The sequence below is a fragment of the Geotrypetes seraphini genome, chromosome 3, assembly GCF_902459505.1.
Source record: "Geotrypetes seraphini chromosome 3, aGeoSer1.1, whole genome shotgun sequence".
In the NCBI taxonomy this organism is placed as follows: Eukaryota; Metazoa; Chordata; class Amphibia; order Gymnophiona; family Dermophiidae; genus Geotrypetes; species Geotrypetes seraphini.
The window spans coordinates 391168102-391195057 of record NC_047086.1 but is presented as its reverse complement, the minus strand read 5'-3'; the positions used below and the strand labels follow the sequence as shown (position 1 = coordinate 391195057).

At 42.0% G+C, this 26956-nt stretch overlaps 1 protein-coding gene across 2 annotated transcripts in view; it reads left to right on the top strand.

Moving 5' to 3' along the window:
* Positions 1-287: 287 nt before the first annotated feature.
* EML4 (EMAP like 4) overlaps positions 288-26956 on the top strand; it is a 401831-nt gene continuing 375162 nt past the window's right edge. For both annotated transcript variants that reach the window (XM_033936381.1, XM_033936379.1), the window contains exon 1: positions 288-708. In XM_033936381.1, coding sequence (XP_033792272.1) covers positions 606-708 — 103 coding nt within the window. In that variant the 5' untranslated portion in view covers positions 288-605. The remainder of the gene's footprint in view (positions 709-26956) is intronic.

Here is a 26956-nt window from a genome sequence, read left to right as displayed (position 1 = left end):
CGCATTATAGAACTTGTAGCACTGATTTCAATGGGCAGAATCAGGGGCTCCTTTTGGGATGAGAGTTCAAAACCAGGACTGACCAAAAAGTCTCCCTCTCGGAACTGTATCCCCGCTGAAACGTACGTCCATTCCTGTCAGCATAGCTGGCTGTCAGTAAGAGTCTCGCCTGTCAAGGGCACCGGCGCGAGGCATGCACTTGTGTCGCCTCGCGCGGAACTATAATGCCCAGCATGCACTCAGCCAGAGCTGGACAGAACCAGCTCGGCCTTCCACCAGCTTTTCCTCTCGCGCACCCCTCGTCCTTCCGCGAAGGGGAAACTCGCGCGCTGCCAAGTCGGGCGGAGTCGGAAGCACGAAAGCACTCGGCGGCGCGGTTTGGAAGCTCTGGCAAAGTGGCAGCTCTCCGTGTGGCGGATAGAAAGAGAGAAGGCGCGAGAGGGAGGCTCGAGGAGCCCGGCAGAGAAAGAGAGCGCGCGCGCGCGAGATAGAGAGGCAGCGCGCGCGCCCCTGAGGGAGCAGCCAACGGCGGAGCGTCTCCTGTGAAGCCGGCGGAGCGCTTTTGCCACCCCCCCCCCCTCACCTCCCCACCTCCTGCGGTCTGAATGAAAGAGCCTCCCCCCTTCGCAGAAAAACAAGCGGTTTCTGCTTCACGGCCGGCCTCGGACGCAGCCTACGGCAACATGGACGGCTTCGCCGGCAGTTTGGGTGAGTGCGGAACTGAGGGGGTGGTAGTGTCGCGCGAACAGCTGTTGACCGCTACCGTCCCGCGCCAGCGGCGGGGGGTGGTGGAGGCGGCGCGTGTGGCTCGCGCTGGTGCGCGCGCGCTTTTCGGGGCTGCATTTAAAAGACAGTACGCCGGCGCATCCTCCCCCCCCCCCACCTCCTTTGTTCCTTGGCTCGGGGGAATCCTTCCCCCCCCCCCCCCGCACAATGATTCACAGGGGTGCCCTTGCTTGCTCTGCTCCTGCGATTTCCATTCCGCGGGGCAGGTCCCCCTGGGCTTGGCCATGGTACCGGAGAGGTTGGGCAATTATTGGGGATCGATAGTGGACTTTTTTTTTTTTTTTCTTAAAGCTTGCTTTCTTGCTAGAAGGGGAATGCCAATGGAAGCCTACTCTGAGCTGAGCAAACGTCAGCTGCTGAGAGTGTGTATGAATTAAAATAACGGTTATTGTATTTGTTCAATAAAAAGTTATATACAAAATAATGGCGGGGGGGGGGGAGGGGGAAAGGGAAGGGTGGAAGGTAAAAGGGGGGAATATGTTGATAGTTGTAATAGGTAATTTTATAAAATTTATTTTGAAGAAATGAATGACATGTGATGAAATGTTAATATGGTAAATTTATTATGTAATGATTATTTTATTGTATTATAATATTGTATGGTTATTGGATTTCTTCAATAAAATGTTATAAAGTAAAATAACGGTTAGAGAGAAAGAGCTTTCAAGTCCTGCTGCTGCTCCTTACCTTCTTTGCAAGTCACTTAACTCGTCCTTTGCCTCGGCTACATATTAAATTGTAATTACTCTGGGCATAGGGTAATAATGCACACTGTAACTGAATGCAACTCGCCTTGAGCTAGTTGAAAAATCCCAAATCCCCCTCACTCCTTGTTTTTAATGTGTGTGTAGTTCACTGGTAGTGCCCCCCCCCCCCCCCAGACAGTAGGTTCCTTCGGATGCCTCATAAGAATAGATCCCTGTGGTTCTTTTTGCAAAGAGATTGAAAGTGAAAAGCAAGATCAAGGTTTGATTCAAGTTTACAAAGTCGCACATGCACCATTAAAACCGTCCTAAAAACTGCTGTAGAAAGGATTGGGTAGTACTGAGTAAAATCACTCTCCTTTTGGTCCTCCTCTGTAGCTGGTGCTTTTCACACAGGGATAGATCTCAAATTTGCAGTGGGAATATAAAATAACAGAAGGTGAATAAACAGTCTTAACTTGTACAAATGACCCAGGTTACATGTGTACTCTACAGTATTTGAAGTGCATCTTATTACTGCACTACTACTATTAATCACTTATATAGCGCTGAAAGGCTTACACAGCGCTGTACATTTTGACATTTATAGACGGTCCTTGCTCAGAAGAGCTTACAATCTAACTTGGACAGATGTACAGTTTAGTATTGTGATCTACTTCATATAACTAGCCTTTTTTACAAAGAGAAAAATTCATCCCATGAAACAAAGTTAGCTCCAAAGTTCTTAAAAAATTCGATTCCTTTTGGAAAAGTAGAAGAGATGCAGAACCATGCATAATTATGATGAGTCTTATGTTTTGTTTTTGAAAGGATTGGAGTACTCTAAAATTGCACTAATTTTAAGGATTAAAGCTTAGCTGGTGGTAGGGTGTTTTTATACTTTTTTGCTCCATTTGAATTTTAGATGTACTGGTAGTTACTCACTTTTCTAAATCTGAGCTCAAGGCCAGTTACTGTAAGTGATTCCCTCTCTTGTTTACTAATGTACCTTAATCAGTTAAAAGTGTGTTAATTCAAGCTGATCCATAATTAGTAACGATTACATTGAGAATAATGGTTCTTGCAGTATTAACATGCGTTAAATGAGCCCCTAAATTTGTACCTGAGGCCGTGAAGGGATAAGTGACTTGCCCAAGATCACAAGGAGAATCAGAAGAAGCTGACTTTGAGCCCTGTCTTCCCCAGCTCTCAGCCCAGTTCTTGAACCACTAGTCTAAGAGAGAAATTTATCAAAGTGGGTTGCTGTTAGGTTTTAACACAGTGGTCTCAAACTCGCATGTGGCCTGCCAGGTATTTTGAAGCCCTCGGTATTATAAAGAATGATTCTTTATGGAAAACTTGTGCCTTAAGTGTCCGGCGGTTGTATCCAGAGGTTGCATTTTGGAATGTTACCCGCTTCACTGCTGTAACCTCACGCAAGCACTTTCCTGCATCTGTACGTGATTGTGAGGTGGAGTGGAGAGGACAATCGTGTACAGATGCAGGAAAGCACTTGTGTGAGGTTACAACAGTGAGGTGGGCAATGTTCCAGAACGTAAGGTAACCATTGGAGGCAGTGCAGCTTGTGCATGTGTCTGGTGCTGGAGCAGGTGAGAGCTGAAGGCGGTTGTTTATGTGACCGCCAAACACTTAAGGCACAATTTTTCCATAAAAAATCATTCTTTATGATACCAAGGGCCTCAAACTAGTTGGTCCAAAATCTTGTCTCTTCCAGTTGATACTTTGATAGTTTTTCACTTTCTGCATGTTGCACTGCTTTCAGCTGTGTATAGCTGACATTATCAGAAGCAATTAAGGAAAGATTTATAAACTATATGGTATAGTTTATAAATCTTTCCTTAATTGCTTCTGATAATTTCAGATAATCCACATTTTGGATTTGTAGGTACTTGGAGGGCCGCAGAAAAAAACCAGTTACCGTAGTCTTATTAAAGAAATGACAACTTTCCATGAGGTAAAACTCGTTAATAAGTCTTATTAAAGAAATAGTCTTATTAAAGACTTATTAAAGAAATGACAACTTTACATGAAGTAAAACTCGTTATACTATACTATAATGAGTTTTACCTCATGGAAAGTTGTCATTTCTATAAGCCTTCCAAGTACCTACAAATCCAAAATGTGGCCTTGCAAAGGGTTTGAGTTTGAGACCGCTGTTTTAACACATGGTCTCATTGCATAAAAATGGGACCCTGTACTAAAATAACCCAACTTAACAATAACCTACATTGATAACTCCCCCCTCCCAACATTTGACTTTTAATATGTTTTCAAGAGCTTTGCTTTTCCTGTGTACTGGTTACGAATGATTAATTTGGATCTCCTGAAACTGGAAAATGAGATTGAGGTGAAAGTGACATGTTTAAGGTTCTGTTAACTGATTGATTGTTGGTTTTTGTTTTTACTGTATTCAAGACATAAGAAAATACATAAGATCCCTGGTGTAGAATGATATCCTTGTTCTGCTTTTATCCTAATGTTCTGCAGGGAAACTGGCCTTCTAAGACCATCATATTAATGTTTCGGTCCCTCCATAACATTCATGCAAATGTCTGCGACACACTTTTTATGTGCTCTGTGGCCCAACTTCTGAAAAACCCTTTCATGTTTTTCATAAGGAAACAGGCCAGTTCAGTTGAAATCTCAGGGAAGTTGGCACACTTCATTTTGAATCCCTGTGCCTGCTTTTCACAGCTTTAACCCCCAGCCTTTGCATTTGGCTGCAAAGTATGTGGGCAAAAGCCTCTTCAGGCACTGGCTATTGTGGATTTTTAAAGGGACAAGTCAGATTTGACCTGCTGGCGCAAAATAATTGTGTCCTATTGGGTTACCTTAATCTGTTCAGCTGATGATCTGAATTATTTTGCTCAGCAGCATACATTTCTGGAAAAGAATCTGAATGTCCCATTAGAGATATTTATTAGGAGAATTTATCCTGACTTTAGAAGACTGCGATCGTGCACCCCTGGGATTTGAAGGTCTTGATAAACTAACTGTGCTGCAGATAAACAGGATACTGATTTGAATATGGTTCTGTGCCTTACATTCCATCCCTTCCTGCAAAGCTGAGGCTTGAATTTCCTTATACACAGTATATGGTAGTGTTGGGGGTGGTCTTGTGCCCTGTGATTCAACATGTAACACACATGGAAAACTTACAGGGATTCTGTTACAGTTATGACTGTAGAAATACACCTGGAATCCACACGAGACAGTGCTTTCTTTTTCAGAGCTGTTATTATGGAGCCCATTGCCTTTGGCAATTCATAGTGAGTCTTCCTTGAAAAAGTTCAAAATTGCTGTAAAAACTATTTTGAGCAAGCTTTGAGGGACTGATGAGGGGGGTCTGACTGCTGTGCTTCCCTGGAATCTCAGTATCAATTTCCTTTTCCATTTGGGGTTGGTATATTATGTTTGTATGCATGCGTCTTTAGTATACCTGGTTTTATGCTATCAAGATTTGTGGGTCCTTCCCTTTATTTATTTTGAAGCCCTCGGTATTGTAGATTGTGTATCGCCTTTCTCTACTACCATAGTTAAAGGCAATAAAATACTTTGAAATTTTAAAAAAATTAATGTGTCTGCCCCTGAAAATGTGTTTAGACAGAATATTTATCAGGCAGGATATTTATAGTTTTGCAGTTTTTCATCAGTCACTCACTATTTCCTACCTCTGTTTATTTAATGCACTGTGAACTAATGGTACGTCCTTTTCCTGATAGCACAAAATATTTTACTTTGGGGTGTAATTAATGTTCATTTAGTGTATATTATACCAAACTGACAACCAACCTTTGTTTAAGGCATAATGCAAAAGAAATGACAGATTGCAGTTGGGTGACAGTTTTCCACTGTAGGTTTTTTTTGTTTTTTTTTAAGGAAAAGTGATAAAAAAAGACATTTAGGGGTTCTGTTACTAATTTGTGGTAAGAAATGGCCTTAGCGCTTAAGCCATTTTTTCCAAAGCCACGACAAAGGGCTATTTTCCTTTCCATAGAGAATTGTGGCTTATATCTAACATGGATATCGGTAATGTAGGCCAGGGTTTTTCAGGCCTACGTTACAGGCGCCTATGTTTGATGAGAATTGCAGAGGCGCACGTGAAGGCCATTTCCAGTATAAACCACGCATCCTTTGATCTTGGGCATTGTTAGGAGCCTCTGTAGATGCGACTATAGCATCCTTTTTTTGTAGGCACCTGCGGGCATCTACTTTCTATTTATAATGACTTTTTAATTGGTTTTAATTGGCATGATAATTGACCGCATCATTTAACGCCAATTAAAACAATTGTTTTATACAGTTTTTGAACGGAATGAATTGCTCGACTGCCAGCAGCAAGAGATCCACCGTTTTTTATCTGTAGCCATGCCCAGGGTTCTCCCCCCCCCCCCCACAGTATCCATTTTCTTTATGAGGTCTCGTTAGCCTGTAACTCCCACTCGGTGCCATTAGCTCCCAAGTGAGACAAAATTCCCACCAAGACTGTGAAGCGGCTATCAACCAGTAGATCAACCTGGAGATGTACACCTCTTACGTCTATCTGTCCATGTCCTACAACTTTGACAGAGATGATATCACTCTGAAGAACTTTGTCGAGTATTTCCTGCACCAGTTCCACGAGGAACTACTTGCCATGAAATTTTTCTCCTGAAAAAGCTATTTTTCAGTGGAACCGGGATCCCTGTTGGGCATGATAATTTAAAATTGCATGTTAAACTTCACTGAAGATAGCCAGCACCAAGAGAACAACATTGCCAAGGAACGAGAAAGATGTCTTTTTTCCCTTATACAGTTAAACCTTGGATAGTGAGTGACATGGTTTACAAGTGTTTTGCAAGACGAGCAAAACATTTTCTTAAATTTTAGCTCGATAAATGAGTGTTATCTTGAAGTACGATCACATATATGTGCGCCATGTCAAATATGCACAATATATATGTGTCGCATCACTGATCGCATTTTAACGTAATACATGCACCCGCAGTTCAAGCACACACAACATACGCACATTTCACGCTGAGCACAGCTGAACGTAATAAAAGCATCGCGCCCAATTCACCCGCAGTGTAGTGACTGTTGGAAATGAATGAGATCTTGCAATGCAAGTATGTACAGTACTGTATTTTCTATTAAAGTTTTTGGGATGCGGAACGTATCGTCCGAGTTAATTATTTCTAATGGGGAAATTTGCTTTGATATACGAGCGCTTTGGATTACGAGCATGCTTCTGGAATGAATTATGCTTGCAAACCAAGGCACCACTGTGTTTTCCTGAATATGAACTGGAAACTTAATAAGTCTGGGAAGTACTTGAATATTCGTTTATGACAAGATTAGATTAAAAACTGTCTCTCTTGTTCTTTGATGGATATATGAGAGTACTGCAATGACTGGAAATGGTGCTGTTTCACTGTGTTGGGGGGAAAAAAAGAGCACACAGAGCTATTTTAGCAGTCATTTTCTGAGCACTATCACCAAATAATAATACATTTTATTATGGGTGTGAACATTGTAGTTAAAAATCATATGTAGATTCTTTAAGAATATACAACAATTCCAGGATTTATTTATTCCATTTTGCCAGGTGGTTAGTAACTTAGTAAATGATGGCAGAAAAGACCTGAATGGTCCATCCAATCTGCACTACAGACACACTTATTATTAAACTTATATCAGGGAAGTCAACTTTCGTGGTATTGTGCTGAAGCCTGACCGTAACTTGGTGTTGAAATAATACTTCACGAGGCAAATCGAGTCACATCGGGGTTTGTTCGGAGGGCGCTCAGGAAAGTCAACTTCATTCACAGCTCACAAACAAAAACGTATGATTATGATATATGTGAAGGGTGCTCTCAGTGTGAACCATCAGCGATAGGAGTCCAGCTCCGACACTTCACTTCTGGGTCAATTTTTCCCCAGACAATGACAGTGTTCTTCTACAATAAGATTCAGAAGATTCACCTTGAACTTTCAACCAGGCTGCTTCCCCCTCCCCTTCCTCCATCTGCCCCTTCTACTAACCTCCCCTCAACACCTGCCACCCACTCCTCTATCTCTGAGATCACTGAGGAGGAAACCACACATCTTCTCTCATTCTCCAAACTCACTACCTGCTCCTACGATCTGATTCCCACTCTGTGCTATCTCGCCGTTTGTCATCCCTCCTATCTATCACATCCTCAACCTATCACTCTTCACTGCAACAGCCCTTGATGTCTTCAAACTTGCCATTGTCACACCCTTTCTCAAAAACCCTCACTGGACCCAACATGTCCATCTCCCTTCTCTCCTTCTTATCCAAGTTACTTGAATGTGCGCTTCACCACTGTTGTCTGGACTTCCTCTCATCCCATGCTATTCTGGATCCGCTTCAGTCAGGCTTTCGCTTGCGGCATTCCATGAAAACTGCCCTTATTAAAGTTTTCAATGACCTGTTCTTTGCCAGATCCAAAGGCCTCTACTCTATTCTCATCCTTCTCGATTTGTCTGCCGCCTTTGATACTGTTGATCATTACCTACTCCTTGATATGCTGTCCTTGTTGGGATTCTAGGGTTAAGCGCTGTCCTGATTTTCTTCCTATCTCTCCCATCATATACCTTCAGAATATGCAATGGTGGTTCCTCCTCCACAGCCTTCCCGCAATCGATTAGTGTACCTCAAGGCGCTGTCCTGGGACCGCTCCTTTTCTGAATCTACACTTGCTCACTTGGAGCGCTAATCTCATCCCACGGCTTCCAGTATCACCTCTATGCTGACGACTGTCAGATCTACCTCTCTGCGCCAAATATCTCTACAGAAACGTAGACCAGAGTCTCAGCCTGCCTGTCCAACATTGCCGCCTGGATGTCTCGCCGCCATCTAAAATTGAATATGGCTAAAATAGAGCTGCTCATCTTCCCGCCTTAAACCACCTCTCCGCTTCCCTCGTTCTCTGTCTCTGTGGACAACACTCTCATCCTTCCTGTTTTGTCTGCTTGTAATCTTGGGGCCATCTTTGACTCCTCTCTCTCCTTCACCGCCCAGATACAACATATCGTTAAAACCTGCTGCTTCTTCCTCTATAGTATTACCAAAATCTTACCCTTCCTCTTTGAGCACACTACCACTACCTCTTATCCACACCCTCATCACCATATGCTTAGATTACTGCTACTCGATACTCTCAGGCCTTCCACTTAGCCATCTCACTCCCCTCCAATCCATCCAGAATTCGGCTGTATGACTCATGAGTTGCTATATTCTTCTAAAGTAACTTCATTGGCTTCCCATCCATTTCAAACTATAATTCACACTCCTCTTGCTGAATTACAAATGCACTCTCAGATGCTCCTCCCTATCTCTCTTCACTTATCTCCTCCTATGATCCCCCCCTACCCGTAATTCTGCTCATCTGGTAAGTTCCTCCTATTTGTGCCCTTCTCTTCAACTGCCAACTCCGGATTCCATCCTTTCTGCCTTGCTGCACCCTATGCTTGGAACAAGCTGCCCGAATCCCTACAGCGGGCTCAGTCTCTGGAAGTGTTCAAGGCCCAGTTTAAAGCCCACCTCTTTGAGAGCACTTTCAACTCTTAACTCCTTTCACCTTGGGTTCTGCGTCCCCAACCCTATATGTCGTGTCTGTGTGTCCCAAGTTATATTGTAAGCTCATCCAAGCAGGGACTGTCTATAAATGTCAAAATGTACAACTCTGCGTACATGCCTTTCAGTGCTATTGTAGTAGTAGCAGTAGTGGCTTTGAGGCCAAGGATTTTGGCTCTACCTGGGACATTTATTTTGAAATTTTCTTCACTTTGTAATTTTTGAGTCTAATTCATAATTTATTTCTGGAGCCGAAATAACTTCTGCTTAACTATAGAACCTTAAATAGCTGTTGTAAACCATAGTGCAACTCTTTATAAAGGCTATATACTACTGTACAGTATATATTTTCTCCTTTATTCTTGTGCAATCTTGACTCTCCAATTGTGGGTTAAACTATAATGTTTAATATTTCCTTTTCATCTTTAATATATTTGATCTTATTTCATATTACTGTTCATACGTTTCTCTGAATGTACGTGATAAAAAGTTTTATAAATTAAAAATTTAAAAAACCCATATAATAAGAGTGTTGCGTGATAATTTTTGTTTTTGGTGCCGATTTTTGAGTGACTCCAACATTAATTAATCCTGGCATAAGTGATCCTATGAGTAAACTTCCTTAGGTGGAATTAATACAGAACCTGCTGTCTGACCTCCTTCCTGTGTGAACTCAGTCAGCAGTGAGTTTAAAGAAGTGTACACATATTTGCCTTCAAGGCAGCACTGCTGACTCTGTCTGTTGCTTTGTGTGTCATACTAGACACGAAGGAGCCTGGTCTATTAGAACCCAGGTAGAATTCTTTGTACCTTCACTGAAATTCTCTGTTCTGATTTGTTTGAAATTCTATGAAGTTTTTTTTTTTTTAAATTGAATTTGAAAATAAAAAGATGACAGTTGATACGAGACATTTGACCATTTTCAATAGGCATTAGAAATGGAAGTTTTCCAAGTTTTATATAAAATTTGATAAAACGCTTATAACAAATTTCAAAGTGATTTACATTTATAAAATTAATTGTATAGAGACACATAGTAGACGGACATAGACCATGACAAACTAGAAATTCAGGTAAGGAGGGTGGAACTACAATTTCATGAAATAAAGGAATGAATAGGGGAAAATCAATAAAGGAAGGGATAGCTGGTTGTCAAAAAGGCTAATTTTGTAAACATCACAGAATTATGATCGTGTAGAAAAAGGGTGTCAAACTCAATCACATTAAGGGTCCGAAATCCAAAACACAGGATAAGTCGCAGGCCAGACCCCGCCCCCCATAATAATACTAATTATAACACCATTTTTTCCATTCATTTTTCATACATACACACACAACATAATCTTATTAACACATAATGGTAATGGTTAACCACAAAATTAAACTATACAAAACACACTGTGTGCTTCTCAATATTCATTCCTACCAGAACACAGATAACCCCTATGCAAGTACGGGACCAAAAACTAAAAGTACTAATCTATTAAAAAAACACCCTAAGATTCAAGATTCTGCATGCAGTACAACCCCCAGAGAAAAAGAAACAAATATATTTCTTCCTGAGCAGTGCAAAAGATAGACAGCAGATTAAAATGTTCAAAATTGACACAATTCAAACACTAACTTGAAAATAAAACCATTCCCCCTACCCTCCATGCTGAGCCTCCCTTTGGTGGGTGTCTAATCTTCTGGCTGCCTCCAACCTGGCCGTTTTATGCGGCCTGCGGTCTGATGCCACTCGGTGTCATCTTGTGGCTGGCTCCCTCCTCCTCACAGCCACAGTGTACACAGAGCTGCGTGCAGCGGTTCCTTGTGTGTCCTGCACCTGAACCGGAAGCTTTCTTTCTAACGTTGCAACGTCGGAGGGAATGCTTCTGGATGAGGTGTGGGACGCGCGAGGAGCCGCGTAGAGGAGGCAGTAGATCTGGCTGTGAGGAGAAGGGAGCCAACCACAAGGTAAAACTGGGGGCATCGGACCACGGCCACATAAAATGACCAGGCGGGCCAAATTTGACACCTGTGGTGTAGAGTAATGTCGGTCTGTTGTGTTAGACTTAGTTATACATCAAAGGCATGTAAAAAAAGCTTTTCAAGGAACTTTTAAATCTTTCTAATACTGGGGTCCTTTTACTAAGGCGCGCTAGTTGTTTTATTCCACGCTAAACGCTAACGTGTCCATAGACTATAATGGGCGTGTCAGCGTTTAGCGCACACTAAAATGGCTAGCGCGCCTTAGTAAAAGGACTCCTTTGTTTCTTCTCTAAGATGGAATGGTAAGTGATTCCATTGCAGGGGAAAATTTCATTTCACCTTGTATTTATGACTAATGAAGGGATTGTTAGCGGATGCTGATTTGTGGATCTTAGAGTTCTTGAAATAGAGTGCGAAATAAGAAGCCTGTCCAGAAAAGGTGGTAATTTTTGTCTGTCGGATTTTAAAGGTTAAAAGAGCTAGTTTGTAGGAAATTCTGTGAGGGATTGGTAGCCAATAGGTTTTATTTTTTTTTTAGGAGAGTCGTGACATGATCGTATTTCGTAGAATTTGTAATGATTTTTATTGCTGTATTTTTGGACTATTTACAACCGCCTTATTTCCTTTTGGGATATGCCTTTATATAGGGAATTGCAGTAGTCAAGTTTTGAAATGATCAGAGAGTGAACAAGGATATTGAGGGCTGCAGCCCCAGGTTGCAGAAAGACATTTATTTATTAAAAAAAAATTTATATACCACTTTTAAACAAAGTGGTTTCCATAAAAAAATAAACATACATAATTGTAGAGTATAAAACAAAATTACATTTCTAAAACTAAATTACAGTACCATAAAATACATTTTCTTTAAATAAAAAATACCCCCCCACAAAAAAAAACAACCCCAAACAAACAACAACCCATTTGCACCCAACAAATGAACAATGCCCAAGCAATTAATAACAAAGGCACTTAGGAATCCACTTATTGACTCAAACACAGAATCAGGACAGAAGTTACAGTTACCAGAAAATATGTTAATATGAAAGCTGAGTAGCTCTACAAATAGGCATCCACAAATAGCTTGGTTTTCAACAGCTTTTTGAAACTAAAACGGTTGGTGCTTAATCTTAGATGTCCCAGCAGTTTATTCCAAAGTGACATTCCAGCTACAGAAAACATCTTAGATTTTGTAGCTACATATCTTACATTTTGTTCAGTGCTCGCCAAGAGTATCATGGCACCCTCTGAACGCAATGCTCTGTTTGGTTTATAGACCTACCAGAGGGATCGAAACCAGAAAGGGGCCGATTGGTACAAAATCTGGTATACCAAAGATAACGCCTTATAATGAACCCGTTGTTCAATAGGTAACCAGTGGAACCGTTTCAAAATCGGGGTAATGTGTGCTGTTCTAGAAATGGCACTAATCAATGCTCCCTTATTAGCAGATTATGTTATTCAGATCAATAATTCAATTGGAAATTTGCACATACTTTTTTTTTTTTTTTTTACCAAAGTTCTAATGTGGGGGTATACATGTAATTCCAAAGAGAGATGAACTAATTTAAGTGCATCATTTTATCCCCTCATTTTGAATGAGTTTAACACCCAGATCCTCAAAGCTTAATGTGTCGGTTCGTCACTGGATCTTTATAGCTAAAATAGCTATGCTATTTTTTAAATATTATTTTTATCATTTGCTTCAATCATTTATAACTTTAATAATGTTCTTAGTTTTGTGGTCTGTTGTATAGGGATTTATTTCATCAACACGTTTTACCCGAAGGGTTTTCTCAAGGCAACCATGCCTAGTTATTTGCTCTCTGCTTCATAAACCACCATATCATCAAAAGATGGTTACCTTGAGAAAACCCTTCGGGTGAAACATGATGGCAAAATAAATACCTATATCAGCAGACCACAAAGCTAAGTACATTATTAAAGTTATAGATGATTGAAGTAAATGATAAAAATAATATTAAAAAGTAAAAAATAGCATAGCTACTTTAGCTATAAAAATCCAGTGACAAACTGACACATCAAGCTTTGGGTAATGAGATTTAATCGAACCCAAAGGGGTGTTGCTGAGAAATGAGGGGATAAGAAGATGCACTTAAATTAGTTCATCTCTCTGTGGAATTCAGATCAATAATAACATAATATGCATTTGTGTTCCGCTTTGTTTGTATTGTTGAGCAGGACCTTTTAATTGCATAACCCAGAGCAAGTAAAGAAGAAGGAGGTGGATCTTTTGTTGGAGGAAGCGAGGTAGTTTAACATTGATGGAGGAGGAGGCATAAACCTATAAGTGTCTCACAAACGTTGCGAGCCAGCGGCTTGAGATCATCCAGAAGTGCGTAGACATCGACGTAGTGACGTCACACACATGTGTGATGTCATCACGTCAACATCTGTGCATGCGTGGAGGCCCTTCAGTCGGGACCCTGAGAGGCCAGTGTGTGTGTGTGTGTGTGCTTGAAAAGGTGCAGAGAGGAAAGAGAGGTGCTGGTGCTAGCTGACTGTCTACAGAACATGCCTTTAGCCACGATAGGCACGTCCTGTAGGCAGTGAGCCGGTGCTGGCACCTCTCCTTCTCCCCGGCGTCTGGCAGCACACAGTTTGCGATACACTGCTATAATGCATTCTCTGCATGTGTGTTGCCTTCTGCACGTGGAGCATGGCTATTACAAAATTGTTCAAGAGTAGACAGTTGTAAAAAGTGGGCACATCAAAAGATGTAGTATAAGGGTGTAGTTTGATTCATGCACACGTTTCATAAAAAGTGCATATGATCATAGAGTATGTGCACAGATTTACACATTTTTTGGTACTGGTGTAAATTTATGGGTGTACATGTAGGATACGGTTTTTGGCACATATCTGATTTACATGCGTAACTGTTTTTTTCAACAAGCAAATATTGGGGGAAAGGGACTTGTATACCGCCTTTTTGTAGTTTTACAACCACTCTCAGTGGTTTACATACAGATTCTTCAAGCATTTTCCCTATCTGTCTCGATGGACTCACAATAATTCGAATTAATTACAAGTTGTATAAATTTATCCTCCCAATCCGCTTTTACTAAGCTGCGATAGAGGTTTCTACCATGGCATGTAAGGTTGAAGGCTCCGACGCTTATAGAATTCCTATGAATATCAGAGCATTTAGTGCCCCAGGCCGCATTACAAATATCTATCGCAGCTTAATAAAAGTGAGGTTAGGAAGGGGATATGCACCTAAATTCTATGCATGAGTCAAAAAGGGGGCATGGTCATGGTAAGGGTCATTCCTTTAAGTTACATGCTTAGCTATCGAATAATGGCAGGTACGGGCATTTGCATCACATTTTTGATGGTGCAAACGGCCACGCCTAAAATTAGGTATAGTTTTAGGGTGTAAGTGCTAATCTGTAAACCGTGCCTAACTTTACAAGTGGTTTATAGAACTACCCTTTTTTCATCACCAATTTTTTTAGGTGCCGTATATAGGATTCACCCCTATTAGCATCGTCCTGAGAAGATGTTTTATAAAAGCATTCAGGTAGCAATGTTGCCTTTAAAACATATCAGAAAAAATATGCCTGGAGTATTTTAGATGTTTTTGTGATATTCCTTTTAAGACGAGAGATACATACGTCAGTGACTTTATAAAACAGTCATAAACTTTATTGAAAGTTTTATTTTTTTATTTAGTCACCCTGTTATAAACTGCCCCTCTCTGTATGTGTGCAAGTTAGTCTAATAGTGTGTTGCCAGCATGAGTCTTTGTATATATTTCTGAGAGAAAATGAATCATGAACTATGGTTTGGAGAAGTATGTTTCCTATGAAAAACTCTGAATAATAGGAACTACTCATTGGTAACACTACATTAAGTTCCTATTTATTTCTCTCCCATTCTATAATGGTCTTTTTCAGCCAAGAGAGTGAACCAGATTATGACATTGTATACTTTATACATAGTTATGTATTTAAACCATAGCACATACTGCAGTATCACAATATTGTATACAAAAACTACACATAGGTAGTTTATCTTTTTTTTTTTTTAAGGTCTTTTATTGAAACATTTGCAATGCTTTTTCAGTATCTTGACTATGAGAATTATGTTTTACTAGTGAGGTTCTCTGTCTGCAGAGCATAAGCAGAAAATAATGTACAATATATGACAACTGAAAAATACAACGCCTAGGTCACTTCTGTAAATATAAATTAGAATAAATATGAAATACTGTATGTTTGATCAGAGTTTATTAACTATCATGAGTATTCTGGCGCATTATTACTGTTGACTGTGAATGACATAGAATATATATATACAGTGTATGTAATACATAAAATAGCACACAGTGTTCTTACCTTTTTACTCTAGCTATTTTTCTCTTCCTTTCAGTTTTAATTATTATTTCTCTTAGGTTGTTTTTTTTTTTTTTTTTTTCATTTTTTTAGAAACTCTTCTCTCTCATTCTCACAAATTAGTCTGTTCTCCTTCCTTCTGAAAACTTCCTCTGGCCTTCCTTTTAAACTTTCCTTTGTTTTCTCCAGCCTGTCACTATTTTAGCCAGCCATACAGCCTATGGGGCTCATTTTCAAAAAAAGAAATGCATCCAAAAGATGGAATAAACTGACACTTGGATGTTTTAATCACCAAAATGTCCAAGTGCCAATTTTCAAAACTTACTTCCTAGATGTCTTGCTAGGCTTTTTGGGCCTGATTCTTTAAAGGATGTTGTTATCGGCGGCGTCCTATTCAGAATCAGGTCTGCACTGCCGGAAAGGCACCTTAAATGTTGGCCAGCATTTTGCAGGCCTACATTAAGGCATCTGCCTCCCATCTATGGAGATGCATACCCGATGCTTAAATCCACCCAAGGCCACTTCCGGGCAAAACCACTGCCACCCCCGTGCCCTGCCTTGGGTGTGCTTAAGCATACCTACACATCTCCATAGACGCACCACAGATGCCTTCCTTGGCAGCATTTTTTCTAAAAACGTACGTCCTGATTGGATGCCAGGCAGCAGTAGGATGCTTACTGCTGCCTAAAATTGAGATGCACAGTTTGAGAATCAGCCCCTTTGTCTGCAGTGCTTTCATAGTTCAAAGGGCCACATTGGAGGTGTGTTATGGGTGTATTTAACGCTTGGATGTCTTGTGGCGATAGTCAAACATTTACCAAGGTATCCATGACGCCATTTAGGTGTCTAGAGCTAAATCTATTTTAGAAAAGCATCTAAGAGCCAATAAGGTATCCAACTGATCAGATGAGCACTGAAGAGATTAACCCCCTCTTTTAAAAGGTGTGCTATGCTTTTTAGCACACGCTAAATGCTAATGCATGCATGTAATCCTTTGGACACGTTAGCGGTTAGCGCACCTTTGTAAAAGAGGGCCTAAGTCATGACCCCACCCCCCACAGATCTGAATGATGCATATGTACTTGTATCTTGTGACCGGGCATAAATCTGCCAGCAGGGAAGGACAAGCCCGGGCCATGAGCAAATTGTAGTGCCTTTGAAATGCCAGTAAAAAGGAAGCCAGGATTCTTCATTGTTTCAAAAAACATCTCTCAGTTTTATTAAATGCACAAAACCCCCAATTATTTATATTTTCCTTTTCATTCAAAATAGCCAAGTCACTGATTCACTTTATAGTACAACCCAATTCAAGGCACCATTATGCAGTTCATGGTACGAATCATTGCATTTTCACAGTCCAAGGAACTTCAATTCAAAAACTCCTGCTTGTAAGTGTGCCTTTTAAAGCGACCCTCTATCCCAGGCCCTTGGCCTGCTAGCTGGGCTAGGCAGCAGCCTCTGCCAGCCATGTTCCTACTCCAATTTGACAGAAGAGAATTTCTCTACACAAAACTTCCCTTTTGTAACTATTTCCTCTTCTCCGTTGATGACACTCACAGCAGTGCCCTAAGCCCTAGCTAGAAACAGCCTGTGTGGAATCATGCCTCCCATTAAATCAGTTGATCCTGACTCCCACCCTTGTTTCTTTACTTTCAGGGTCAGGAAAGGCAGCTTTTAGGGTGCTTCTATTTCTGATACAATATGAAATATAGCCCTGACTCACTGGGGCATGTTAAACACAATCCTACATTTCTCTTCTTCTCCCTAAAGCACTGCAAAGCTACTTTTACACACTTCACTCTCAGAACCTTATCACTCAGGATCAAAGCTTTAAACATAACAGTATCAAACTTCCTTCTTCCTTTATCTCACTCATACATGCTTTCTTCTTTCATGAAATAATCTTGCTCAGAGGTGCAGTCAGTGTTCCCTCTAAGCGGGCGGGTGTTGTGAGCAAAATTTTTTCACCGTGAGCCAAAAATATCGGGCGCCAGCAAGTTATGAGCCAACTCGCCCGATTCTCCTCTCGCCGCCCTGCCATCTGCCGTACGCCTCTTCCGATCGTGCGCTGTGACGAGAAACGTGTGCGCTGCGATGTAATATTTTGTGCGCCAGCGCACGCCAGCGCAGCTTAGCGGGAACACTGGTTCAAATGGTTTTATTTATTTCCCCAAATTTATTTTTGTTATACGCATTGAAAATATTTGATATTGCGTTTAAATCAAAATCTCAATAAACTTGAAACGAGTGCCCGTGAGATTGTGGGAGGGTTAAATACTCAAAACTTAGAAGTTTTTGCTACGCCAGCTTTCTGGTATCTTTACATACAGTGGCGTACCTAGCATATGTAACATCCGGGGCCCATCATTTTTTGGCACCCCCCCCCCATCTGTAAGAAAAACATGATTTTTAGTAACAAACCACACGTCACACATGAGTACCTAGGAAAAGGCAGCATCTTACATATTGCAGTGAGCAGTACATCAATACACCCATTGTAAAACTAAACAAGCCAGACCAGCACAGATCAATCCTACACCGTCAATCCTAACAGAAAACCATGTCTTTCGAACACACAGAACACAGAAAACACCTTCGCCTAGTAAGGAATATGTAATCACAAACTAACCCCTCCCTCTTTTACAAAACTGTAGTGTGGATTTTAGCTACGGAGGTAACAGCTCTGATGCTCATAAAATTCTGAGCATCAGAGCTGCTACCACCAAGGCTGGTGCTAAAAACGCTTCACAGTTTTGTAAAAGGGGGGATAAAATAAAAATACATAGACAAAGGTTAAATTGAACCAGCAAGAAGCTGGACTCTGCATACAATGCTTCACAGAAACAGTGACACATGTCTCCTAAAGCAATAAATAAATAGAAATTTTTTTCTACCTTTGTCTTCTGTGGTTTCTCCTTTCCTCATCTTCTTGTAACTCTCTTCCTTCCATCCACTGTCTGCCGTCTCTCTTCCCCTATATGGCATCTTCTCTCCTTCTATGCCCCTTCCAGAAACTGTATGCCTCCCCCTTCCATCTCTCCTTTCACCCCATTGGTCTGGCATCTCTCTCCTCGCCTTCCCTCTCCCACACCTCTCCTCATAGTCTGGTATCTCCCCTTCCCTGATTCTCTGGCATCTCTCTCCTTTCCTTTTCTTCCATCTTTCGCTCCCCCTCCATGCTCTCACATCTCCCCCTTCCTTTTCCCTTAGACTGGCATACCTTCCTCCTACGCTCCAAGCCCTGGCATCTCCTTTAATTCCCTCCCTCATCTTCCTTCTCCCTCCAGCTGGGTACCGCAACACTCTTCCCTGCAGCTCTGCACTTCCCCACAATTGCCATGCTTCGGTTCCTCTTCTTCCTTCCTTCCTCCCCCCCCCCCCCCGCGGGACCCTGCGGCACCATCAACTCTTACTCCCTCTAATGTCGGCCCTGCAGCTCCAGACTTCCTCGCACCTTCTCCCCTCCCCCTTTGGATCGCTATTATTTTAAATGTTATAGCCGCGGAGCTGTATCCATCAGTGGAGATGTCTAACCTCGGCCTGCCCCGGAACTCTTACTGCAGCAGACGCCCGTCTAGGCAGGAACAGGAAGTCACTGTTGCAGTAAGAGTTCCGGGGCAGGCCGAGGTTAGACATCTCCACTGATGGATACAGCTCCGCGGCTATAACATTTAAAATAATAGCGACCCAAAGGGGGAGGGGAGAAGGTGCGAGGAAGTCTGGAGCTGCAGGGCCGACATTAGAGGGAGTAAGAGTTGATGGTGCCGCAGGGTCCCGCGGGGGGGGGGGGGGGGAAGGAAGGAAGAAGAGGAACCGAAGCATGGCAATTGTGGGGAAGTGCAATCCCCCCAATGCGTCCCCTTACCTTACCGACGCGTGTGTGCGCTGTGAAGAGAAACTTTGCGCTGCGATGTAATATTTTGTGCGCGAGCGCAGGCCAACGCAGCTTAGCGGGAACTGTGCAGTCCATATTCCCCTCTTTGTCACTAAGGGTTGGCTTATATCCTTCTATTTCCATAAACGTTTCCTCTTCAATCTGTGAGTGTAAAGGTTTCTTGGAGTTAGCTTCCAGCTCCTCCTCAGAGTGATATTCCTCTCCCCAGTAGAACTTAACCTTGGAGTTTAAGTACATGTCTCTCTTGCTGCCTTCTGCTTGAGCTTCTCTATCAGGTACAGATAAAAAAGGCCTTCCTTTGAGAGGAGCCCTTCTGCAAGCTTAGAGGATCTGCTTACCCTGGAGATCTGAGCCATGGTTGGCCCTCCCCTCTCTGTCCAACTGAAGGGAATTTATTCATGTGCAAGTCAGGATCCTGCACTCTCCCTGGGCCCTCCCTCTGTGTGCCTGAAGTTTGACAGTTCTAGCACCTCCCCTTTCATTAACCTTTTGTTTGCCCTGCAGCCCAGCTGCTGGAATAGACTCTGTCTTCCCTCTGGGTGAGGAAAAGGAATGATAGGGTAAAGGGTTAGCTTTTGGAACCCTCCTCATGCTGTTTTTCAGTTTCTGTGTTTCCAGGGGAGCTTCACTTTAAGGGTCTTTATAGTCCTGTCTCTCTCCTTGGGCACAGGCTTGATTTTAGCCTGTTCTGGTCTGAGTGCTGGGTTTTTGGATGTGACAGGTTCCTGCCTGTCACACACTATAACAGCAGCTCCTAGTAGAGGAGTGAGCAGGTGTCTGAAGTAACATGGTGGGTGGTGTGAAATATAGGGAGGGAGACACAGGACCATATCCCATTCTAACTACTACATTTATGGTGAAAAGTGTGAGCCCACCAAAATCCTACTATACTGCCATATAGGTGCTACCCATAGCCATAAGGGCTATTGGGGTGATAGACAGGTGGGAATAGTAGGTTTTAGGGGAGTTTGGGAGGGCTCACCATAAGGGGGTTATGGCGAGTACACCTGGCACACTTTATGTAAAGTTCACAGCAGCGCCCTTCTGCTGGTATGTCTGTGTGGCCAGTATAGTATAAATGGTGGCCCTGTCTATGTCCTAATGGCTTGCTTTTGGATGTTTTTTTTCTGAAAATGGCCAAAATGTCCACATAAGTGATTAAAAACCAAAAAGACATCTATTTTCGAAAATGGATCTTTTTTCCAACCATTTTTTGGATGCACTTCTCAAGATGTCTAAATCAAACTTGGAGGCCCTTTTTCGATAGTGCATCTATCTAGCCTGCTTGTCAAAAAATAAAAACAATCAACTAGCCCAAAAAAACCTCATGAGGAATGCTTTGCCTCTTGAAAGTATTCCCCTAACGCATTTTTGCTCTGAAATGAGGATTGATAGGAGTGTGGCTTCCCTTTCTCCCACCTCTGATCCATGCATATGTGTGAATCATGGATGCACATACTGCAAAGTTGGTTTCTTTAGTTTTAGGTGACTTGTGTTCATACTTCCTCAGATTACTATGCAGCCATAGGTTTTCACTGTTTCTGCAAATGTATATTGGTTTATATATATATATATATATATATATATATATATTTTTTTTTTTACAGCTTGGCAGAGTAGGAGGCTGCTCCCCTACTTCTTGTGCTTGATTTTTAAAGATTTTTTGTTAGTAGATTTTTTTCACGCATGCAGTCACATTTGTGCACATACATGATACTAAACTTGGAGGTGCGTGTCTGATGAGAAAGGGACTGGAAAGGGTGAAGATACTGCCTTCTGGCAATGTCAACTCTGCTTTCTCTTCCTTATTATTGGGAACTTAGTAGGTTATGTTGTGTATGTTTGTTTTGTTAGTGCAAAGCTAAAAGTGAATTAATATACTGAAAGTTATTTAGCCTGTTGAGACTTGATATTTTTTAAATATTATATAAGCAACATCTTCCTGTACATTAATAATGTATTTTATTGCTTGTTCTTTAGGCTGTAGTGACACACCTTAAATCCACTGCAGTTTGTATGTATTTACTTTTTTAAAATAATGAAAAATACTAATGCAAGCTCTATGGAGGCGTTAGCGTTTAGCGCATGCGGTATTGTAGCGTGCGCTAAAACCACTAGCGCACCTTAGTAAAAGGAGCCCTTTGTCTATCCTGCCCCTCCTCTGTCACATCCTGTTTTGGTTTGGGATGAACTACGGCAGAGGGAACGTGCAGCGGAGGCCGTCAGCCTTCTAGAATCGCTACATCACTGGGGATTTTCAGCAGGCTGTAATTAGTTTTGAAAGTAAGACCGGGAAGCCAGACGACGGTGGGGAGAAGGGGAAAACATGCCCACCTTCAGGAAACCTCCTAAAGCTGCGGAGCCAAGGATGCCCACAGTGCTGGAACCTATGAAGCATTCCCGACCGACACCCTGCCCCCATTATGAGCTCTGACATCGGGCCTCCTAAAGCAGGAGCAGCAGAGGCAGTGGACGGGCCAGCAAGAGGCAGCGCTTAGGACAGGCTTTTCGCTGCCAGAGCCCTGCTGCTCCTGCTTTAGGAGGCCTGAAGGTATGCGGGGAGGAGAGTTGGTCAGTGAATCGGAAAGCCCGATTTTTTTTTTTTTTATTTAAAGAAAACGAATCGATTCAAATTGATTCACTGTCTTGAATCAATTCAAATCAGCGAATCGGGCAGCACTAATCAGAGCCTTTTCCTGGACAGTGACTCCTAATGTGGAACCTTGCATCATTTAGCTATAATTTGTGTTTCTCTTTCCCACATGCATAACTTCATTATCATTCAGGGTTACCTTAAATGCTTCACAGATTATGCACAGGTTACTGATTCAACTGGAATTCAATATAAGCAATGTGGTGAAATCCCCAAGGTCTATGCTGGGACTTTTGCTATTTAACATATTTATCAATGATCTAGAGATGGAAATAATTAGTGAGATAATTAAATTTGCTGATGACACAAAGTTGTTCAAAGTTGTTAAATCGCAAGACATTGTGAAAAATTGCAAGAGGACCTTGGAAGACTGGCATCAAAATGGCAGATATCATTTAATGTGAACAAGTGCAAAGTGATGCATGTGGGAAAGAGGAACCTGAACTATAGCTACATGATGCAGGGTTCCACGTTAGGAGTCACTGCCCAAGAACAGGATCTAGGTGTCATCATTGAGGATACGTTGGAACCCTTAGCTCAATGTGCGGTGGCAGCAAAGAAAGCAAATAAAATGTTAGGAATTATCAGGAAAGGAATGGAAAACAAAGATGAAAATGTCATAATGTCCTTGTATCACTCGATGGTAAGGCTGCACCTCGAATACTGTAAGCAATTCTGGTCACTATATCTCAAAAAAAGATATAGCAAAATTGGAAAAGGTACAGAGAAGAGCAACGAAAATGATAAAAGGAATGGGATGACTTATCTATGAGCAACAGCTAAAATGGCTGGGGATCTTCAGCTTGAAGATGAGACGGCTCAGGGGAGATATGATAGAGGTCTATAAAATATTGAGTGGAGTGGAAAGGGTAGACGCAAATCGCTTGTTCACTCTTTCTAAAAATACTAGGACTAGAGGACATGAGATGAAGCTACTAAGTAGTAGTTTTAAAACAAACCAAAGAAAATATTTCTTCACACAGTGTGCAATTAAACTCTGAAATTTGTTGCCGAAGAATGTGGTGAAATTGGTTAGTTTAGTGGGGTTTAAAAAAGATTTGGATAATTTCCTAAAAGAGAAAAATCCATAGGCAATTATTGAGATGGCTTTGGGAAATCCACTGCTTATTCCTAGGATAAGCAGCACAAAATCTGCTTTACTACTTGGGATCTAGCTAGGTACGTGGAACCTGGGTTGGCCACTGTTGGAAACAGGATACTGGGCTTGATTGACCTTTAGGACGGGACACAAGAATTGCCATAGTCTTTATTGAAAATTTCAGTGTTGAGGTCTTGGGACCTGAGATGCATACCCCAGGGTTTTTGTTGTTTCTTAAAGTAATTTTATTTATTTTTAGTTAGTTATATACCACTTACTAATTGTCTGAGTGGTTTACATTCAGGTACTCGGCCATTTGTCCCCATCTGTCCCGGTAGGCTCACAATATACTGGTATGTAATATACCTGGGGCAATGGAGGATTGAGTGATCACAAGGAGTAGTGCTGGGCTTGAACCCACAACCCTAGGGTGCTGAGGCTGTAACTCTAACCACTAGGCCACTCCTTCCTCCCTTATGAGTTAATACTCTACCTCTCCTACTATATTTCATTGTTTAGGGACAAATATATAGGCAATCCTGTTATGTTTTATGAAATTGAAATGTAGAATAAGTAATGTTTTTATTTGAGAGAGCAAAACAGTCAAGACCCAGTTTTTTCACCTTCTGATTCAGAACCTCTGGATACTGCTTATTTAAATACCATATTTACTTGAAAATAAGACCTAACTGGAAAAATAAGCCCTAGCATGATTTTTCAAGATGCTCGTAATATAAGCCCTACTCATGTTAAGATTGATCCCTGAAACTCCCCCTAAATGTCCGTGGCAGGAGTGCCCAATTCCTTCTGCCACAACAGCAAACCCTCCTGACATAGTCCAAGGCAGGAGGGATGCCCACTCCCTCCTGACGCTGGCCCCATCATCCCCCGAACCCCACCAAATACTCCCTGATACTCTCTGACTCCACCCCTGACACTCCCTGACACCCCAACATCCCCAACTCCACCCCGAACGCCCTCATACCTTTATCTGATGGCCGGCAAGAGGGATGCCTATTCCCTCCTGCTGGCAGGCCTGCCACTGCAAAATGGCGAGTCTTCCCCTTCCCGATGCATTATGGGATGTACTGGGGAGGAGCGTAAGGCCCTGATTGGCTCAGATGCCTAAGGCACCTGGGCCAACCAGAGTCTGGCCTCCTTCCCAGTGCATGACCAATCAGAGTACAGACACAATGCACTTGATTTAATTGTAGATTTAAAGGGAATAATACCGGTAGTTTGACCCCCAGAAAAAAATAAGACATCCCCTTAATACGCCTTTTGGAGCAAAAATTAATATAAGACCCAGTCTTATTTTTTGGGGAAAAAAATGATATCTAACTGTTGTACAAAATGTTAGTTTTTCTCACTCTCTCAGTACAGGACACCCTTAAAGTCTCTAGTCATATTTTTTAATTTTTTTTGTTTGGATTCATATAAACAATGGAAATTTATAAGTCCCTGAAAGAAAGATCATCCACATTTTAGGCTAATAAACATCAATACCTGCAAAAGATAAACTTCTGAAAAATTGTAGCCAGGGAAAGAAAGGACACCGCTAGACTACCAAAATCCTATTTGCTACCATCTGAATTGCACCTGTGGGAGGGACAAAAATATTTGGTACCAGATGACTCAACCAGAGGGGCTCTAATATTGATACATAAAAATTTGGATTTAATATTTAGGGCTTCTTTTACAAAACTGCTGTAGCAATCCCCCCATGGCCAATGAACCGAAGTCCATTCAGTTCCTATGGGCTTCGGTGTATTTGCTTCAGGAGAATCACTACCACATCTTTGTAAAAGGATCTCTTAGATAATGGCTCTCTTGGTCCCAAATCTTCATATTCAAGCAGAGTTATGTAATTTTCTAATATAAATACTGTGTGTGTGTGTGTGTATAGCAGACAGACAGAGAGACAGAGACAGACTATCTACATCAGGTTGCTCAAGTAATAAGCAATTATTTGGCACATACTACTGTAAGCCAAAAATTAATCCAGTTTCTTTTAAAGTTCTAAAGCAGTCTAAAAATCATTATCCCAGGAGAAGCAGGCAGCTTATTCTCACATATGGGTGACGTCATCAACGGAGCCCAGATATGGAAGCTTTCAAGCAGACTTGCTTGAAGAAACTAGAAGTTTCGAGTCGACTGCACCGCGCATGAGCGAGTGCCTTCCCGCCCAGCGTAGGGCGCGTCTCCTCAGTACTCAGTTTTCTGCGGAGCCGAGAAATCCGTCTTTGACTCTCTACGTTTAACTTTGTTACTTCGTGCCTTCTCTACACCGCTCTTCACAAGCTTTTGTCTCAGACTTTTGCCAGATGCCTGGAGACTCCTTATACCATTCCGGCTGTTCCAGGCAAATTGGACTCGAGATATAAAACTCTCCATCGCAAAGGATTTGACAACTCACAGTTATCTCACCAATCCCTGCTTGTGGAGTCATCCTTAAAGAGGTCCCATCCTTCCAAGGTTTATGCCACTGTTCCTCCTGGAAGGGAAGGGAAAACTATGGACAAAGTCAGACGTCACATCTATCAAAATTCTATGATGTCCTCTAAAGTCCTTAATTATAATTTTCATTTTATTACTTATTTTGAGTACCTCATTACTCTCTTACCTAAATTTTTGAGTTATTTGGATACTCAAAAACACTTTGAATTTCAAGAAGTCGTAGCTTCTCTATCACAACTCAGATTATATCTCCTCCAGTCTTTCTATGATGCCTTCGAGTTGTCTGTCAGGGCAGCTGCTTGTTCTGTAGCAATGCGCCGCCTCGCTTGGCTTCGTACCATTGACATAGATCCTAACCTTCAGGCCCGCTTGGCTAATAATCCTTGTGCAGGCAATGACCTCTTCGATGAATCTATTGAGGCAGCCACCAAGAAATTGTCTGAACATGAAAAATCCTTTGCTTCTATTGTCAGACCTAAGTCAAAGCCAGCTCCTGCTAAACCTGCACGCCCTACTCCAATTTACCAGAGGCATTTTGCTCCGAGAGTGGCTCCTTACAATCGCCCTCCTCCTAAGGAGCAGCAGAATCAGAAGCAAAGAAACCCTCAACCTTCTGCTACACCTAAGGCTACACAGCCTTTTTGACTGTTTAAAACAGAGCATAGCCTCTACCGTTCTGTCTCTGTCCTGTCGTCTCCATCATTTTTACCACCGATGGATGACAATTACATCCGACCTCTGGGTGCTGACTATCGTCCACCAGAGCTTCCTCCAAGAGAGTATCCTTCCAGTCCTTCCCAGACCGCCCTTCTTTTTCAGGAAGCTCAAGCTCTGCTTCGTCTCCTTGCCATCGAACCAGTTCCTTTGGAACAGCAGAACAAGGGGTTTTACTCCTGTTACTTCCTTGTTCCGAAGAAGACGGGCGATCTGCGGCCTATTTTGGATCTCAGGGCTCTCAACAAATTTTGGGTCAAAGAAAAATTTTGAATGTTGTCCCTGGCATCCCTTTATCCCCTTCTCGAATAGAACGACTGGTTATGCTCTCTGGATCTCAAGGAGGTCTACACTCATATTCCCATTTATCTGGCCTCCCGTCAATATCTCAGATTTCGGGTGGGGAATCTGCATTATCAATACAGAGTGCTGCCCTTCGGCCTGGCTTCATCTCCCAGAGTGTTCACCAAGTGCCTGGTAATGGTAGCAGCAGCTCTACGTAACCATGGTCTTCAGGTATTTCCCTACCTAGACGACTGGCTCATCAAAGATTCAACTTCTCAGGGGGTTATTGTAGCGACCCAACGGAATACCTGGTTCCTACAAAGTTTGGGATTCAAAATCAATTTTCCCAAATCCCAACTTCAGCCCTCATAGAATCTACAATTCATAGGAGCTGTTATGGACACTGTCCAACTCAGATAATTCCTTCCTCAACAACGTCTGGAAGCTCTTTC